This window comes from Spodoptera frugiperda, chromosome 19, assembly GCF_023101765.2.
Source record: "Spodoptera frugiperda isolate SF20-4 chromosome 19, AGI-APGP_CSIRO_Sfru_2.0, whole genome shotgun sequence".
Lineage (NCBI taxonomy): Eukaryota > Metazoa > Arthropoda > Insecta > Lepidoptera > Noctuidae > Spodoptera > Spodoptera frugiperda.
This window is the reverse complement of record NC_064230.1, coordinates 7378986-7396445: the sequence shown is the minus strand read 5'-3', so window position 1 is coordinate 7396445 and position 17460 is coordinate 7378986. Positions and strand designations below refer to the sequence as shown.

General features: G+C 41.0%; 1 protein-coding gene and 1 long non-coding RNA gene across 4 annotated transcripts in view; both read left to right on the top strand.

Moving 5' to 3' along the window:
* LOC126911854 (uncharacterized) overlaps positions 1-17460 on the top strand; it is a 115362-nt gene that overhangs the window by 88698 nt on the left and 9204 nt on the right. The gene's annotated exons all lie outside the window — the stretch shown is intronic.
* Positions 1-17460, top strand: part of LOC126911802 (lysosomal alpha-mannosidase-like) — a 30160-nt gene that overhangs the window by 3496 nt on the left and 9204 nt on the right. The window contains exons 2-8 of one of the 3 annotated variants that reach the window (XM_050700663.1): positions 5177-5278; positions 7211-7313; positions 8179-8260; positions 9233-9418; positions 10476-10681; positions 11668-11804; positions 16622-16755. In XM_050700663.1, coding sequence (XP_050556620.1) covers positions 5183-5278; positions 7211-7313; positions 8179-8260; positions 9233-9418; positions 10476-10681; positions 11668-11804; positions 16622-16755 — 944 coding nt within the window. In that variant the 5' untranslated portion in view covers positions 5177-5182. Of the gene's footprint in view, positions 1-5176; positions 5279-7210; positions 7314-8178; positions 8261-9232; positions 9419-10475; positions 10682-11667; positions 11805-13714; positions 13849-14540; positions 14675-16621; positions 16756-17460 lie in introns of all 3 variants that reach the window. The other 2 variants (XM_050700665.1, XM_050700664.1) reach the window with 2 other exon arrangements.

The window sequence follows — 17460 nt, the reverse complement described above, 5'->3', positions numbered from 1 at the left end:
TTTGTTTACGATATATTTGATAGATTTAGGTCAATAAACACTTGAGTTAATCTTTAACTTATCAGTTATCTTAAATACATTTCATAACTGCAGTTTAAGTGTAAACAGTTTGCATAATAACCATTTATAATGAAACTAGTATCTACCAGCGGCATGGCTCGTGTTTTCGCGATAAAATTTACCTCATGCAGACCATTACTAACTAATCGCTGTTCACAAATTTCATCCCGATCCCTCAAGCCGTTTTGACGTAATCCAGTAACAAACATACACACAAACTAAGACAGGGGAGATTACATACACATACATAACTTCATGCCTGTCTCCCATAGACAGAGACAACGGAACGTCAATTGCCACGGTTCTTACACACCTCTTCCGCTTTATCAACAGTCATCAGTCTTTTCATGCATGCTCGTCGGTTAAGGGTACTTTTAATTTGGCCCTTTTTTAATATATCGCCAATCTGGTCGCTATATGACCGTCTGGGGCGCCCTCTACCGACGGCCCCACTCATATTCGCCTTGTTGTTTTCTTTCGTAAATCTGGTTTCATCCATCCTTTCTTTGCATAATAACCATTTATAAATTATCTTTAAGTGCATGGTATAGCAATGCTTCGACACTGCTAGGCCGGTTCGACCGGAGTGATACCACGGCCGAGCAGAATACCGACGTGAAACAACGCTTGCGTTGTGTGAGTGTGGCTACCGGAGGCCCGATTAGCCTACTTCCCATTTAGAGTAAGAGCCCAGCCCTGCCAGACATCACTTATTTTCTGAAAGACAAAACATGGGATACCGAGTAGCTTGAACGCCTGCGTACCAGCTAAGTTGGATAGACGGCCGATTTACAGGTATTCCATGTTTTGTCTTTCAGAAAATAAGTAATGTCTGGCAGGGCTGGGCTCTTGGTCCAAATCTTCTCAATCTTCTCAATCCCCAACTCCCCAACAACTCTTTAATTGCTAACATTGCAAAATTGGGATAGCATATCATCATTACATAGTATAAAACAAAGTAGCTTTCTCTGTCCCCATGTCCTTTTGTACGCTTAAATCTTTAAAACTACACAACGGATTTTGGTGCGGTTTTTTTGATTCAAGAGGAAGGTTTATATGTATAATACATGCATAATATATCACCATTGGACCCATACGAAGCTGGGATGGTTCGTTAGTAGGCTATATTTTTATCCCACGGGCACGTAATGCCGCTAGCAAGAACTGGTTTATACTACCTACTAGTAAGGTGACTTGAAAAAACATATAGATACAAGCCTGTAGGCCTACTCCGGTTCTCGAATGCGAAGTTTCGTTTAATCTTCGGCCGTAGGTTTTATTGATTTACTAATGAAATAAAAACTAACGTAAAACTAAAATAAAGAAAAAATAAAATAAAAATTCTCGTTAGGCGTCGAAGTACTAATGAAATTACTTGAAATAACGTTTTGTTTTTAATTTCAAATCAAAAACTAGGTATTTATTTATCTTCAGTCTTTTCATGCATGCTCGTCGGTTAAAGGTACTTTTAATTTGGCCCTCCTTTAATATATCGCCAATCTGGTCGCTATATAATTACATTAAACACACGACGCGGCGATTGTCGCGGAATGTTGCTCATGAATATGAGCCTCTAGCATGGCTTGAAACTAGTAGAGTTCCTCGTCAAACAAATACGTGAGTAAGCCGATAACATAATAATTAATTTGGTCGCTATATGTACGTCTGGGGCGCCCTCTACCGACGGTCCCACTCATATTCGCCTTGTATATTTTTTCGATGATAACAAATATGTAGTTTAAATTAGGTCATAAGAGGTTGCTCTATACGGTACAATAAACTTAACCCATTGATTTAACAGCTTTACTATCCGGTTAGCAAGCTAACTAAAACAGCACAGCATAGTACCAGGATCCCATAAGACTCGCCTAGTGTGTCACAGTTAGTTGACACACATTTTTTCTATAAAAATTCCTGTTTGTCGCCAACTCAATCCAATGTGTGTTTTTTGTTCTGTGACATAGAATTCATTTTGTATTACTGACCCGGAGTTGTTAACTGGCTAGCGAGTTACCGGGGCTCCGGTTTGAAAAGCAGGAGTTGGGACGGGGTGGGTTTTTGTTAGTAAGAGTCTGATATTTCCTCTCGCTTCGTGCAAGCAGGGAGAAGTCATTGGATGATTTTGACCCCTCAAAAAAGGTAGTTGTTGTTACTTAGGCTACTTTTATTTTAGAATATATAGTTTATTTTAGAAAAAAATATGTCTGCAATGATTATTCTAATTGTGCAGACGAAGTCGCTGGTAACAGCTAGTTTTTTTTTTATAGTATAAGCCGGCAAACGAGTAGTCGGATCACCTGCTCAATCTTCCTAATCCCCAATTCCCGAACCCTTAAATTCCTAATCCCCAAAAGCCACGCACTTGTAACGACTCTGGTGTTACGAGTGTCCATATGCGGCGGTGATTGCTTACCATTAGGTAAACCGTCTGCTCGTTTACCGGTGTGTTTTGACAATTTTTTTCATCGGATGTTACAACGATGATTTCTTTGTTGTAAAGATGTTTTGCATTAGAGAATCGCACTACAGGGTTCTAAACATTTAACCGATAACTAGTTAAGTAATTTCGACTTAACTTAACCAAGCGATAAGATACATTAGAAATAACTTGAACATTTTAAACATACATTTGGTTATCTTAACTATTGTAAGTAGTTAAATAGTTTGCGGTTAAAATATTTAACGTAGTTTTAAACTTAACTATGTGCATTACATTAGCTGATTATCATGTAAACATTAGGTATCATTAGAGTCATTGGTTTAGGCCATGGTAAGTACGGAGCGAGGGAGAGTGGGATGCCGTCTTTCCTATTTTAAACCTATTGGTATACCCCAATCGTTTATATGATGATGGTCCACCCCATTAATCATATTACTATCATATTAAATATACTATGACTTCTGCGAAGCAGTCATGATAGCTAAGGAAGAGGCGAGGCGTGAGAGAACGAACCTCCTCACGATCCATCCGTCGCGAGATACACTCCGGTCGTCGGGGATCGCGCGACGATCTCCGGCCATCGTAAGTGCGGGTCTACGGACGGCGAGCAAAGGTAGTTCGCTGCCTGATCAGAACTAGACACGCGCGTGCCGATGAAAGAGCCATCAGACCACCACAGATGGAGCTTAGTAAGGCTGATGCCTGATCTGGAAGTTGCAACAGCACTCTCTGATAAACCTGAAACTTTTACACTGCGATCTCCAACCCGCCTGCCTGCGGAGATTATGGCAAACCCTCTTATGTAGAGGAGGCTCGTAGTCCAGTTGACTGTCATGCACTATTGATGATGTCGACTATGTGACACTTTTTCTAAGTAACATGAGTTACTAGTAATTATAGAAAGTCTACTAATTGTTCACTGACCTAGAGCGAAACTGATACTGCACTGATACCGTTACTTTAATCTAAAGCTCCGTACTCACATACGGTATTACTCGATGGAGCTAAGCTGTCGAGTAAATCCCATGGCATGGGCTTTCGTCCACACATTCAGCATTGATCTATCGAGTGAGGCCCGCCGTTCAGTATTCGCCGAACGATTTGAGCCAAAGGATGACGGTGCTTCGAGTAGGCTCGAAGGAATTGAAGGAAATTACTTTCTTAATTATTATGTTATCGGCTTACTCCGGTAATTGTTTGACGAGGAACTCGACTAGTTTCAAGCCATGCTAGAGGCTCATATTCGGCGATTGTCGCACTACTACTGCTGTAGTAGCAGCGCGACAATTGCCGCGTCGTGTGTCGCGGAATGCTGCTCATGAATATGAGCCTCTAGCGTGGCTAGAAACTAGTCGAGATCCTCGTCAAACAATTACGTGAGTAAGCCGATAACATAATCATTAATTTAGTATGTCTCACGAAAGTTACAATAAAATTACTTTCATCAAATTACTACCATCGAGCTAGCTATGTGCGAGCCTTCAGTTTTGCATTCGTTGGAAAAGTCTCGGGCTCCGTGAGCTTTATAGCAAAGAAAATCTAAGAGAAAAGTAGAAAAACAGGGAAAATTATTGGTGACGAAATGGAGTTGGCCGGGTTTGTTAGTTTTTTTATACAACTATGTGCTTATAAAGAATTTTATAAATACACATGATTGGCGTCAATGTTTACATTAGCAGTCGTTGACTTTATATATCTGTTGAGTATATAGTATAGATATTATTATATTGTATAGAGTTCTTTCACATCACATTCTTAACATATTTTATCTTATTGTAAACCTTTTCTTGGTTAAACACCACTTTTGTGATTCTTATTATTTTCTTATAATAACTATCGTGAGACATACTAAATTAATTAAAATCACGGTTTACTTACGTACATTAATGGAGAAAAGCTCTACTTGTTTCAAGTCACAGAGGGACTTTTCTTCATGAACAGCGTGCGCTGACTTAATTTTTTAGTTAATTTAAGTTTAAGTTTTTAAACTGACATGGTCACTAACACTAGAATTGGAACTTAAAACGGGATATTTACCATGTTTTTCAATTTGTTTATCCGTGATCATGGCGCTTGCAACAGTGCCGAAATATCGGAAACTCATAAATATTGAAAAACATGGTAAATATCCCGTTTTAAGTTCCAATTCTAATGTATCACGATAGTTATTATAAATATGTAACGAATTTATATCGCCTCGTTGCTCGATTGGTCGCAAGTGCGGGTCTCGGGTTCGATTCCCAGGTCGGGCAAAATATTGGTGGGCTTATTTCGGTTTTTCGCAGTAGTAGCACGGAGTCTCGAATTGCATGGGACGTATAACACAAAGAGTGAAAAGTGTGTCTACATTGTATAGCGGCATTACGTTTTTTTTTCCATGGAACATGCCGGTAAACTAACAGACGTATCACCTGATGGTAAGCAATCGCCGCCGCCCATGGATACTTGAAACACCAGAGGCGTTACAAGTGCGTTGCCTGCCTTTTGGGGTTAGGAATTTAAGGGTTGTTCGGGAATCGGGGATTGGGAAGATTCGGGCTCCGGTAACCTCACTCACACACATCACGTGTATAGCGGTATTAAGTGCCGTAATGTGTACCTTTGCCTAACCTTTCGGGGATAAAAGGTATGACGTTGTTTTGTTTATATAAAAAAATCAATGTTCCTTGTCTCCAGACCAGTATGCAGTACGTCCTGCTCCTCCTGTGTGTCGGCGGCGCGCACCTGGTGCCGCTCGAGCAGCTGTACCTCACCAACTCTGAGAAATGTGGATATGATGTGAGTTACGTATTATCTATATTCTTTACTAGCTACTTCCGCGCTGTTTCACCCGCTCTGCTCAGCTCCTATTTTTTTTTTTTTTACATTTAATGGGTCGACGTTTGGCCGCTATCTCACCTGATGGTAAGTGATGATGCAGCCTACGGTGGAGCACGTCTGCCCATAAGCAACCTATTCACTCGGGCCTTGAAGACACCCAGGTTATACCCATCAGGAAACACAGACTCCGGCAAGGAGTTCCACTCCCTAGCAATTCGCACAAGGAAGCTTGAAGCGAAGCGCTTCGTGCGAGTGGGTGGGATATCTACCATGAAACTATTGATCGTAGCGTGATGTTATGTAGCCTATACCCTTCCTTAATCAATGCACTATCCAACACAAAAACAACTATTCAAATCGGATCAGCAATTCTGGAGATTAGCGTGTTCAAACAAACAAACAAACTCTTCAGCTTTATATAATTAGTATAGATCTACATCTGTTTACTTATAATATCACTAGCTACTTCCGCGCGGTTTCACCCGCTTTGCTCATCTCCTATTGATCGTAGCGTGATGTTATATAGCTTATAACCTTCCTCGATCAATGCACTATCCAACACAAAAAGAATTATCCAATTCGGACCAGTAGTTCCTGAGATTAGCGCGTTCAAACAAACAAACAAACTCTTCAGCTTTATAATATTAGTAGTAAGTATAGATTATAGCAATTGGCGGTCCGTTGTCTCTGCCTACCTCCATGGGAGACAGACGTGAAGTTATGTATGTTTATCTTCCTTATTTACAACTAGCTTCTGCCAGCGGCTTCGTCCGCGTGCCCGAGGGATGAAGCATGAAACATTTTTTTTATTGGGACAAGCCCGCCACAACCTCCCATATCGCTGCAACTCCTGTGCACCAGGATCTACAGTAGATACAACCATGCAAACACCGGAACACTGAAGTCTTTTTTTTAAGTGGAATAATCATCCAATGACTTCATCCGCCTAGGGCGAGGCGAGAGGGAGTGTCAGACTCTTACTGACTAAACACCACCCTGTAGGAGTAGGACCTACTTTTCGAAGCCTCGACAACCCTACTAGGTAGTCCGCAGTTCCGGATTAGTTTCCTCTGTCCATGTCGGTTAAAATAAGTACTTTTAAATGTAACTAGGCATTCTATAAATGGAGTCAATTGTAATAAACATATTATTTATTAAACACATATTAATTGTGTTATCGTAGAGTAGAGGTCAAGTTATTATCAAGGAATCATTGTTTATATTGTTCATAGTCAGTTGTAGGTTCAAGTAATTGTGGTTTTAAAACTATACTGCTCTGTTGGACGAGTTGAGAGTGAATACCAAACAAATCTCGGGCTTTTTTTAAGGGGGGAACATCATCCAATGACTTCTCCCGCTTTGGACGAGGCGGGAGGCAGTGTCAGACTCTTACTGACTAAACACCACCCCGTTCCTACTCCTGCTTTTCGAGCCGGAGTCCCAGTAAACCAGCTAGATAGTCCGCAGCTCCGGATCAGGCATCAGCCCTACTGGGTCTCATCTGTGGTAGTCTGATGGCTCTTAGAAGCGCGCGCAGAACGCGACGCGCCGTACGCACGGGTCTGGTTCTACTACCCTTGCTCGCCGTCCGCAGGCCCGCACTTACGGTGGCCGGAGATCGTCTCGCGATCCCCTACGCCCAGAGTGTCTCTCGCGACGGCTGGGGCGTGAGGAGGTTTGTTCTCTCACGCGCCCCGCCTCCTCCTTAGCTAGTATGACTGCTTCGCAGAAGGAGGAGACGGCATCCCAGTCCCTCTCGCTCCGCACCATGGCTTGTACCAATGATGGTGCTTGCCTAGGGAGCTCTCTAGGTTTGATTCGACTCTGGACAGTTGTCAGAGTGTTGCTGGTATGACCATGATGCTGATGAGGACATGCCTTACATTCCAGAGCTGCACGGCCACATCGCCCGGCATGCTGAACGTGCACATCGTGCCGCACACACACGACGACGTCGGATGGCTGAAGACTGTTGACCAGTATTATTATGGAAGTAAGTTCTTTATTTATTCGATAAAAACTAATGCTTGACTACAATCCCACCTGATGGTAAGTGATGGTGAGGCGCACTAGTTTCTTAAGAGCCTATTCACTCTAGACTTGAAGATACCCACATTGTAATCAGATGGAAAAACCGCAGCAGGCAGATTGTTGTTGTTTTTGTTTTTAGTTGTTTTTCTTTTATAATAACTATTGTGAGACATACTAAGCGCCTGTTTTAAAGCGCTTTCATATAAGTGCCCGATAAACTTTTGTGACAGATAGTGCATACAAATTACGTCCTTAATTCATAATTACCTGGTACATAGCGGCTATCCAGACATTGTGAAACAGGTCCTAAATTAACTAAAAATCACGGTTTATTCACGTACAATAATAATGGAGAAAAGCTCTACTAGTTTCGAGTCACAGAGGGACTCTTCTACATGAGGTGCGTGCGCGGACGCGGCGATGTTGTGCAGCCTACTGATTCAGTATATTTTCATGAGTTAACCGTTATTTTTAGTTAATGGAAATAAGTTCTGACGTTCTGACTATTATATAGGGCAGCAAACGAGCAGTCGGATCACTTGATGGTAAGCAGTCGCCGCCGCTCATAAACGGGTTTCCAACACTAGGCGAGTTAGTAGTGCGTTGCCGGCCTTTTGGGGGTTAGAGATTTGAGAGATTAAGTATTTGGGGATTGGGGAGGCAGTTATTGGACCTCACTCATACAACGAAAAACAAGGCAAGCGTTGTTTTACATCGATTTTCTAGAGGCCGTGGTATCACTCCGGTCGAGCCGGCCCAGCAGTGCCGAAGCATGACTCTCCCACACTTAATTACGTGATTTTAATTAATAAATGATATGTTTCCAGGCAGAAACAATATCCAGAAGGCTGGTGTCCAGTATATTCTGGACTCGGTCGTGAAAGAACTTTGGGAGTCTCCGAAAAGAAGGTACCATATTTTTTTTGTAATTATAAAATATAGCGACGTGTGTACAAGTTAATTTCTCTATGTTAATGCAAATAAAAATATCTTTATCTTTATCTATAAGTGGCCACTGCTGACCAAAGGCCTCTTCTCACACGGCAAAGGAATGAGCATTAATCACCACGCTTGCTCAATGCGGGTTGGCGATTTCAAACTTATAATTAGAAATTATAAGCCCAGGGTGCCTACTCTAATTCAACGAACGAACGAAAAGCTTCCCAGATTGCATACTACAATTCTATTTATTGCAAACTTTTTGCGAACAAAAAGGAACGAATGTAATGAAGATAAATAAATAGCTTTTGATATGAAACTAAAAATAAAACGTTATTTCAAGTAATTCTATTAGTAAATCAATAAAACCTACGGCCGAAGATTAAACGAAACTTCGCATTCGAGAACCGGAGTAGCCCTACAGGTTTCCTCACAATGTTTTCCTTCACCGTTTGCCAGTGGTGTGTAAATAACCTTATATGTTACTAGCTACTTCCGCGCGGTTTCACCCGCTCTGCTCGGCTCCTATTGGTCACAGCGTGATGTTTTATAGCCTATAGCCTTCCTCGATAAATGCACTATTCAACACAAAAAGAATTATTCAAATCGGACCAGTAGTTCCTGAGATTAGAGCGTTCAAACAAACAAACAAACAAACAAACTCTTAAGCTTTTAATCTTTATTAAAAATTAATAATTTCATCTTTCCTTTAGCGTTACCCAGAACTAAAGACGCGGATGTAAAAAGTTTTGTATATTTATTAAATTTTTTACATTATATATTTTTTAATTTTTTTGGCGCCACCCCCAAAACTTGTTGTTCTGGGCCATCGCCCCATCACGCCCCCCCCTAACGGCGGCACTGCCCAGGTTTCCTAACAATGCTTTCCTTCACCGTTTGTCCTTTTTTTAACCTTACATGTTATTTTTCTTTCACCCCCAGATTTATATACGTAGAAACAGCATTCTTCTGGAAGTGGTGGGTGCGTCAGCCGCCCAGCGTGCAGCAGAAGGTGCGGGTGCTGGTCAGCCAGGGTCGCCTGCAGATGGTGGGGGGCGCGTGGAGCATGAACGATGAAGCCGCCTCCCACTACCAGAGCACCATCGATCAGTTCACTTGGGGATTGAGGTGAGAGCGGTTATTGGATTAGTAGCTAGTGTTTTTGAAGAACCGACCTACGATAAAAGTTTGATTAAACCGTCAGTATGGTTTTTGAAGAACCGATGACCGCTGAGGTAAACGTGTTGTAGAGTGGAGACCGCGTCCAGGCAAGCGTAGTGTAGGGCGCCCTCCAGCTAGGTGGAGTGACGATATCCGCAAGGTGGCTGGTAGTGGTTGGATGCGTAGAGCTGAAGATCGAGTTCAGTGGCGTGCCATTGGAGAGGCCTATGTCCAGCAGTGGACGAGAACAGGCTGATGATGATGATTATACCATCACTAAATAATCGTTTATTTTCTACCAATAGTTTCGGCCGCGTTCCCGTGGGATAAAAAGTAGCTTATGTGTTATTCCAGATCATAATTTACCCCTAGACTTAGTGTATATGTTACGTTCAAAGATCGAAAACGCTCAGTAAGCGAAAAAAATAAAATAAAACCACAACGCGTTGTGGTCATAGTCAAATGTCAATCCACATCGCGAAATTCGTGTTTTGGCTCTAATGGAAACGCGCACGACGCGTTGTGGCAATCACAGAAAGACCAAATAGCGAAATTCGTGTCGTGGCTGCCATGCTATTCGATCTCAACGCGTTGTGGCAATGAAAAAAAGTCGTTATGCGTTCTGAGCCTTCATTGTTTTAACCATATCACGACAGACGTGCAAGTGCCTCCAAGAACATACAATACAACTCCAAATGCCACAGTAATAGTTCTTGTAAAAATTAATTGGTCTTGTTTCGGTTTTTCGAATCATTTCCCGGTTGGCGCGGTGGCTGGGCAACTGGCTGCCGTGCAACATGTAGCGGGTTCGATTCCCGCACGGAGCAACTCTTTGTGTGATCCACAAATTGTTGTTTCGGGTCTGGGTGTCATGTGTATGTGAACTTGTATGTTTGTAAACGCACCCACGACACAGGAGATAAATCCTAAAGTGGGGCAACGTTCTTAAATAAAAAAAATCTCAGTAAGTAGCATGAAGCCTAGAATTACGTATATGACGGAATTATGTTCATGTTTTTTCCAGAAAACTAAACGACACGTTCGGCCAATGTGGTTGGCCGCACGTCGGTTGGCAGATCGACCCGTTCGGCCATTCCCGAGAGTTTGCCAACCTACTGTCTATGATGGGATATGATGGGCTGTTTCTAGGTAGGATAGACTATCAGGACAAGAGGACCAGGTTACTGGGTAAAAATATGGAGATGCTATGGAGAGGAGACGATGTTTTAGGTACGTTGCAGTTTTATTTTTAATTGACTTTAACCCGTTGTCTGTCGGAATGCAGATCTACGCGAGACACAATGTGTTTTCTATTGTGTCTTATATACCGACAGACAAGGGGTTAAATAATATGGAGGTTTGAAGTTTGACCTGTATGTATGTATGTATGTTTGTTTGTGTACGATTATGTCGCGTTTGGGTGTGTCGATTTTGATGCGGTTTTCCGCATAGTGTTTTACAGTCGAATAAAAAAATTGAGGTTCGTACTTTAACACACTTTTAGACATGTGTGTTGAAGTTTTTACATACATACGTACGTAACTTCAAGCCTGGCTTCCATGGGGGTAGGCAAAGACAATGGAACGGAAATTGCTACGAAGCAACACATTGGCAAGCAACACCAGAGGCGTTACAAGTGCGTTACATTTTTTGGGTTAAGAATTTAAGGGTTTTCGGCCAATCAGCGATTGGGAAAATTGGAAAGTGGGGGGGGGGGGGGAACTGTACACTGTGGATGCATTAAAGTGATTTGATTTAATTTAAATTGGGCCTCCGGTAACCTCACTCACACAACGCAATTGTTGTTTCACGTCGGTTGTCTGTGAGGCCGTGGTATCACTCCGGTCGAGCCGAAGCATGGCTCTCTCCCAAGTACTACATACATACATACCGTCACGCCTTTAATCCCCGAAGGGGTAGGCAGAGGTGCACATTATGGCATGCAATGCCACTGTACAATGTACACCCACTTTTCACAATTTATGTTGTAAGTCCCATGTAATAGGGGGTGAGCCTATTGCCATATGCCGGGCACATTTTCAGACTCCGTGCTACCACTGAGAAATTTTCGAAAATCCGAAAAAAGCTCAGTAGTACTTTGCCCGACCCGGGAATTGAACCCGAGACCCCTTGTCCGGCAGTCGCACTTGCGACCACTCGAATAACGAGGCAGTCTCCCAAGTACTAACGTCACATTATGTCATATAATGTTGCAGGTAAATCGTCAGATATATTTACTGGAGTATTATATAATACATACTCGCCGCCTCCCGGATTCTGCTTCGACGTGCTATGCTCTGATGAACCAATCATAGACGATGCCACGTCACCGCTGTATAACGTTGAGACTAAGGTATGTTACTGAACATTTATACAGTATGTTAACTAACAGAGGACGTTCCTGTTAACCCGCAATAGTATAGCATCCATACATGCTAAAAAAATATATTACCATTCAAAAACAAAACGATTTTTTATTTATTTAAAATATTCACCAAAAATTTTTTATCGATACGTATAAGAAACACTGCACGCGTAGTTGAAGGAAGGCAACGTTGCAATTTATTGCTTATTTTTCTATACTGATGTTTTTATTTTAATCTATTGATGATATAGATTAACGAGTTTAAAGGAACGCCCTCTGTTAGTTAACATGCTGTATATTAAATATATATGTTTTATGTTAAACGATTTCAATGAGCTGTAGTCTACCAGGTAGTTGTGGAAAATTACATTGTATGGTCATCAAGATAAAGTTGATAATTCATTGATTATACTATTCTATCGCCAAGCAATTTCACAAATAGTTTTAGAATTATTAACTACTTTAAAAAAAATATCTACACACAACTTGCTACACGCAGTAGTTACAGCTGTGTACAGTCTGTCACTCTCTCAGCACTCCCCTACACTCCCCTAGCGCGCTACATGTCACACAGCTTGCTACACGCAGTAGTTACAGCTGTGTACAGTCTGTCACTCTCTCAGCACTCCCCTACACTCCCCTAGCGCGCTACATGTCACACAGCTTGCTACGCACAGTAGTTACAGCTGTGTACAGTCTGTCACTCTCTCAGCACTCCCCTACACTCCCCTAGCGCGCTACATGTCACACAGCTTGCTACACGCAGTAGTTACAGCTGTGTACAGTCTGTCACTCTCTCAGCACTCCCCTACACTCCCCTAGCGCGCTACATGTCACACAGCTTGCTACGCACAGTAGTTACAGCTGTGTACAGTCTGTCACTCTCTCAGCACTCCCCTACACTCCCCTAGCGCGCTACATGTCACACAGCTTGCTACGCACAGTAGTTACAGCTGTGTACAGTCTGTCACTCTCTCAGCACTCCCCTACACTCCCCTAGCGCGCTACATGTCACACAGCTTGCTTCGCACACTAGTTACAGCTGTGTGCAGTCTGTCACTCTCTCAGCACTCCCCTACACTCCCCTAGCGCGCTACATGTCACACAGCTTGCTACGCACAGTAGTTACAGCTGTGTACAGTCTGTCACTCTCTCTCTGCTATATTGTTATATTCTATATTCTATATCTGTTATATTGGTTGTAGCGTGTAATATATTTATTTTTATTTTTAGCCGTGGTCATCCCTGATTGACTGATTTGAGTTAAAAGTAAATATAGTATAACTAGCAAACCCGGCGAACTCCGTTGCGCTACCAAAATTTTTTCCTGTTTTTCTACTTTTCTCTTGAATTGTCTTTGCTATAAACCTTACGGAGCCCGAGACCTTTCCAACGAATGCAAAACCGTGGAAATCGGTTCGTGCGTTCTGGATTTATAGCGTCAGGAAGGAAAACCCGACTTATTTTTATATTATAGATAAGTTTAATTTTATTGTAACTTTCGAGAGACATACTAAATTAATTATTATATTATCGACTTACTCACATAACTGTTTGACGAGGAACTCGACTAGTTTCAAGCCGTGCTAGAGACTCATATTCATGAGCAGCATTCCGCGACACACGACGCGGCGATTGTCGCTGCTACTGATATATTTGACTGCACGGTTGGTGCGGTGGCTGGGCAACTGGCTGCCGCGCAACGGGTAGCGGGTTCGATACCCGCACGGAGCAACTCTTTGTGTGATCCACAAATTGTTGTTTCGGGTCTGGGTGTCATGTGCATGTGAACTTGTATGTTTGTAAACGCACCCACGACACAGGAGAAAATCCTAATATGGGGCAACGTTTAAAAAAAAAAAAAAAGTTAGTATATTAAAAATCCAAATTCTAAACAGGTCCGTGATTTTCTGTCGATCTGTCGCAAAATGTCGCAGCATTATTTGACTCAAAACATATTGATTACAATGGGCGATGACTTCAATTACCAAGATGCTGGAATGTGGTTCAAAAACTTAGATAAGTTGATTGAGTAAGTTAGTTTGAGTTGGCATGTTGTGTAAATCTGTTTTTTTTTTAGCTTGTGTGTGTGTGTTTGTGAAGGAACTAATGATATAGATATGGCTCTGTCTTGGTTTTGTATTTGCGAAGTAATTATATGTTTCAATTATGGTATTTTAGGCTGGTATTAAGTCTTTGACTGCCGATAGAAAACTGTTGAGGGTAAATCCTCCGCTAACGTCGGTCACCGGTGACCACCACGGTGTTCAAAGTGTTAAGCGCAGTCTGATTAGTCGACGTCGATTGATAGTTTCTACTACACCAATCGATCGATAGCCGATAGATACTATCTGTCGATAGTGGAATGGATTGGTCGATGTCGATCGACAGTTTCTGGTCGAAATATAATCAATCTACGTCGACCGATGCCATCGACCGGCCATCGATCGATCGGTTAGTCGACCGATACCGTCGATCAATTAAAGCTAGCACACCAATCGAATAATGTCGACCGATGTCGATCGTTGCCGTCGATGGACTATTGATGGATAGCTATAGTAACACTCAGAGTCGTTTAATGGTTACTTAACCCAGTCCTTAGCAATTGTTTTCAATACAAAATCGTTACTAAGGAATAGTTTAAGTAATCATTAAATGTCTCTGAGTACAGCAGTTACTGCCGCAGTGATCCTTAACAATTTTAAACGTTTGTTTTTGTTAAAGATACTGAATTTCTTGGACATATGTACGAATATGTCGAAAGCGTATAAGACGAATAATATTCTGTTGACAATGGGTGAAGATTTCCACTACCAGGATGCTGCCATGTGGTTCATTAACCTAGACAAACTGATACAGTAAGTCTTGTGTCGATGTCTTGTGCATGATAATAATTTATTTGCTCAATAATAAGCTGCATTAATAGGGATGATGACGGGGTATGAATAAGGCGCATTTTCATTAGTCGATAAGTCGGTCGTTAGCCCAAATGCGGGGACTCCCCGCATGCACATATCAAGTGCACGGTTTCTAGATAACATAACAAACGATACGGGAAGGGTTTTTTAAACTCATGTTTTCATGGTACCAAGTTATGAATTTTTCCAATATTTCTTTTTTATTTTTCATGCGAATCAAAATTAGGTAGATAGGTACTAGGCGATCAGATTTACAGAAGAAATGTTTCGTAATTAGCGAGTGACCCCTGTAGTGTTGTGACACGTTTGTATGATTTGAAATCAAGAACCATGCGACACCAAGTATTTGGTACAAAATTTTTTAAACAGCTGAAACTTTGTGTAGAGATTCTATTCAACCTGTATTCTTCAGTGCTTCTTGATGTATATGGGTATTTTGTTACACGTTGTATAGAGATTTAAATGTAATATGTGCAGAGCTGTATCTATATACCTATTATGTTTTAAAACAATAGACACTCAATACACAGGTCCTACGGTAATGCGTGTGATGATTTGAATGTAACACTAGCTTGCATGCTTAGCTTCAATGCACGTTTTTGCTTTTCTTTTGTTTAATATAAAGTTCATTTTCATTTAAAATGATGTTGTGTAAGTATGAAAATATATTTTTTGACATGTTTTGTCAAGATCTATATACCATAATAGTGTATTAAAAAATTACTGATTGGCTCGTTTGTTGAGTGCGACTACCGGGTCGGGCAAAGTATTATTATTTTCGAAAATTTCTCAGTAGTAGTACGGAGTCTGGATTTGTGCCCAGTATATGGCAATAGGCCTATTACATGGGACTTACAACATAAATTGTGAAAAGTGGGCATATATTGTATAGCTTACGTGTCGTAATGTGCAACTCTGCCTACCCTCTTCGGGGATAAAAGGCGTGACGATACGACGATACAATCAAATATAATACCTTAATAATATAATATTGCTTGCAATTATTTTATTAAAATTTAAATTTGGTTGTAGAGTATGGAATAGTTTATGCAATATTGTTTTTAGGTTTACTACTTTAATAAAATTAGCCCTAGCCTTCATACTGCGGACTACCTAGCAAGCTACCGGGGCTCTGGCTCAAAAAGCAGGAGTAGGAACGGGGTGGTTTTTAGTCAGTAAGAGTCTGACACTCCCTTTCGCCTCGGCCAAGGCGAGAGAAGTCATTGGATGATTTCCCCTCCTTAAAAAAAGACTTCATACCGTGTTCCCAATTCCCTTTTGAGAATTTTTAAGACTGACTTAAATCATGACAGGTCATCTCTTTAAGAGCTTAGTACGAATTTGTTTTACGTTTACTGAGAAAGAAACGAGATTGCGTTCGGCGCTCTGATAGGTCGGCGCGAATGAATCAACCAATCAGAATCTGAAAGTGCGTATACATAAACGAAGCATGTATACTTATTTTTCTCTTTCTCCTCTAATAATATCTTCTGATTTATTTCGTTGCGGGATCCAAGACAGTCATTCATGTCCCTGGGACGTTAGACTTCAGTGTATCTACTGTCGATCCTGCGGGCTTGTCCCACAATACAATACTTTGTCTTTTTACCCGACTGCGCCAGAAGGAGAGTTGTGTATTTTCTTAATATTTTGCTTGGCGATAGAACTGTTAGGTGTAGTACTAAGTGAATTAAAAATAAGTTATTTAAATTGAATATTAAACCCAACTTTTTTGTCATAAACACCACTTTGAGTAATATACTTGAATGAATGAATAATATATGAATGAATAATATACCTACTGTATACCCTTTGTAATGAATAATAACGATTCAATGAATAATATACCTTATACCCTTTATATTAAGCACCAAATTCTATTCACAGATTCCAGTTTTTCTAGACTATGTTAAAAATCAAGCGAGATACTACAAAACTCAAAATGTGATAGTTACAATGGGCGGGGATTTTACGTACCAGGACGCGTCAATGTGGTATATAAATCTTGACAAATTGATAAAGTAAGATATCATTATATATTTTTATTGTAGTATATAGGGTGACCGGTAATTAGTGAACGATATTTAAACACGTGATTGTGCTCATGATTACAAACAACTTTCCCAAAGAAACTTTTTTTGTATACTCGTTAGTTTTATTTTTATCACAATAACAAAGTAAAGTAAAGTTCCAAAATACCTACCTAGTTACTAGTCTTCCGATAACGCGGGCGCCACGCTGCTAACAGCTGATCATGCGAAAACTCGCGCGCATGAAATTTTGTTGTTTTGTTATTGTGGTAAAAATTTGTAAACAAAAAAGTTTCTTCGGGAAAGTTGTTTGTATCATAAATGTACAATCACGTGTGTAAATATCGCTGATATGGCATGATATTAACAGCATGATTTGGCTTATGGATATAACATTATCAATTTTCACCAATGGGGGGGGGGGGCTGGGCAACCGGCTACCACACAACGTGTAGCGGGTTCGATTCCCGCACGGATCAACTATTTGTGTGATCCACAAATTGTTTCGGGTCTAGGTGTGATGTGTATGTGAACCTGCATGTTTGAAAACGCACTCACGACACAGGAGACAATATTAGTGTGGGGCAACGGTTTACTTAAAAAAAGTTCTAAAAGTATCTGCCACGGCTTTAATGGGAGGTAGTGTTGTGTTTTAAGATTACAATAGTGAATAATGATTGATTATGAGTTTTTTTA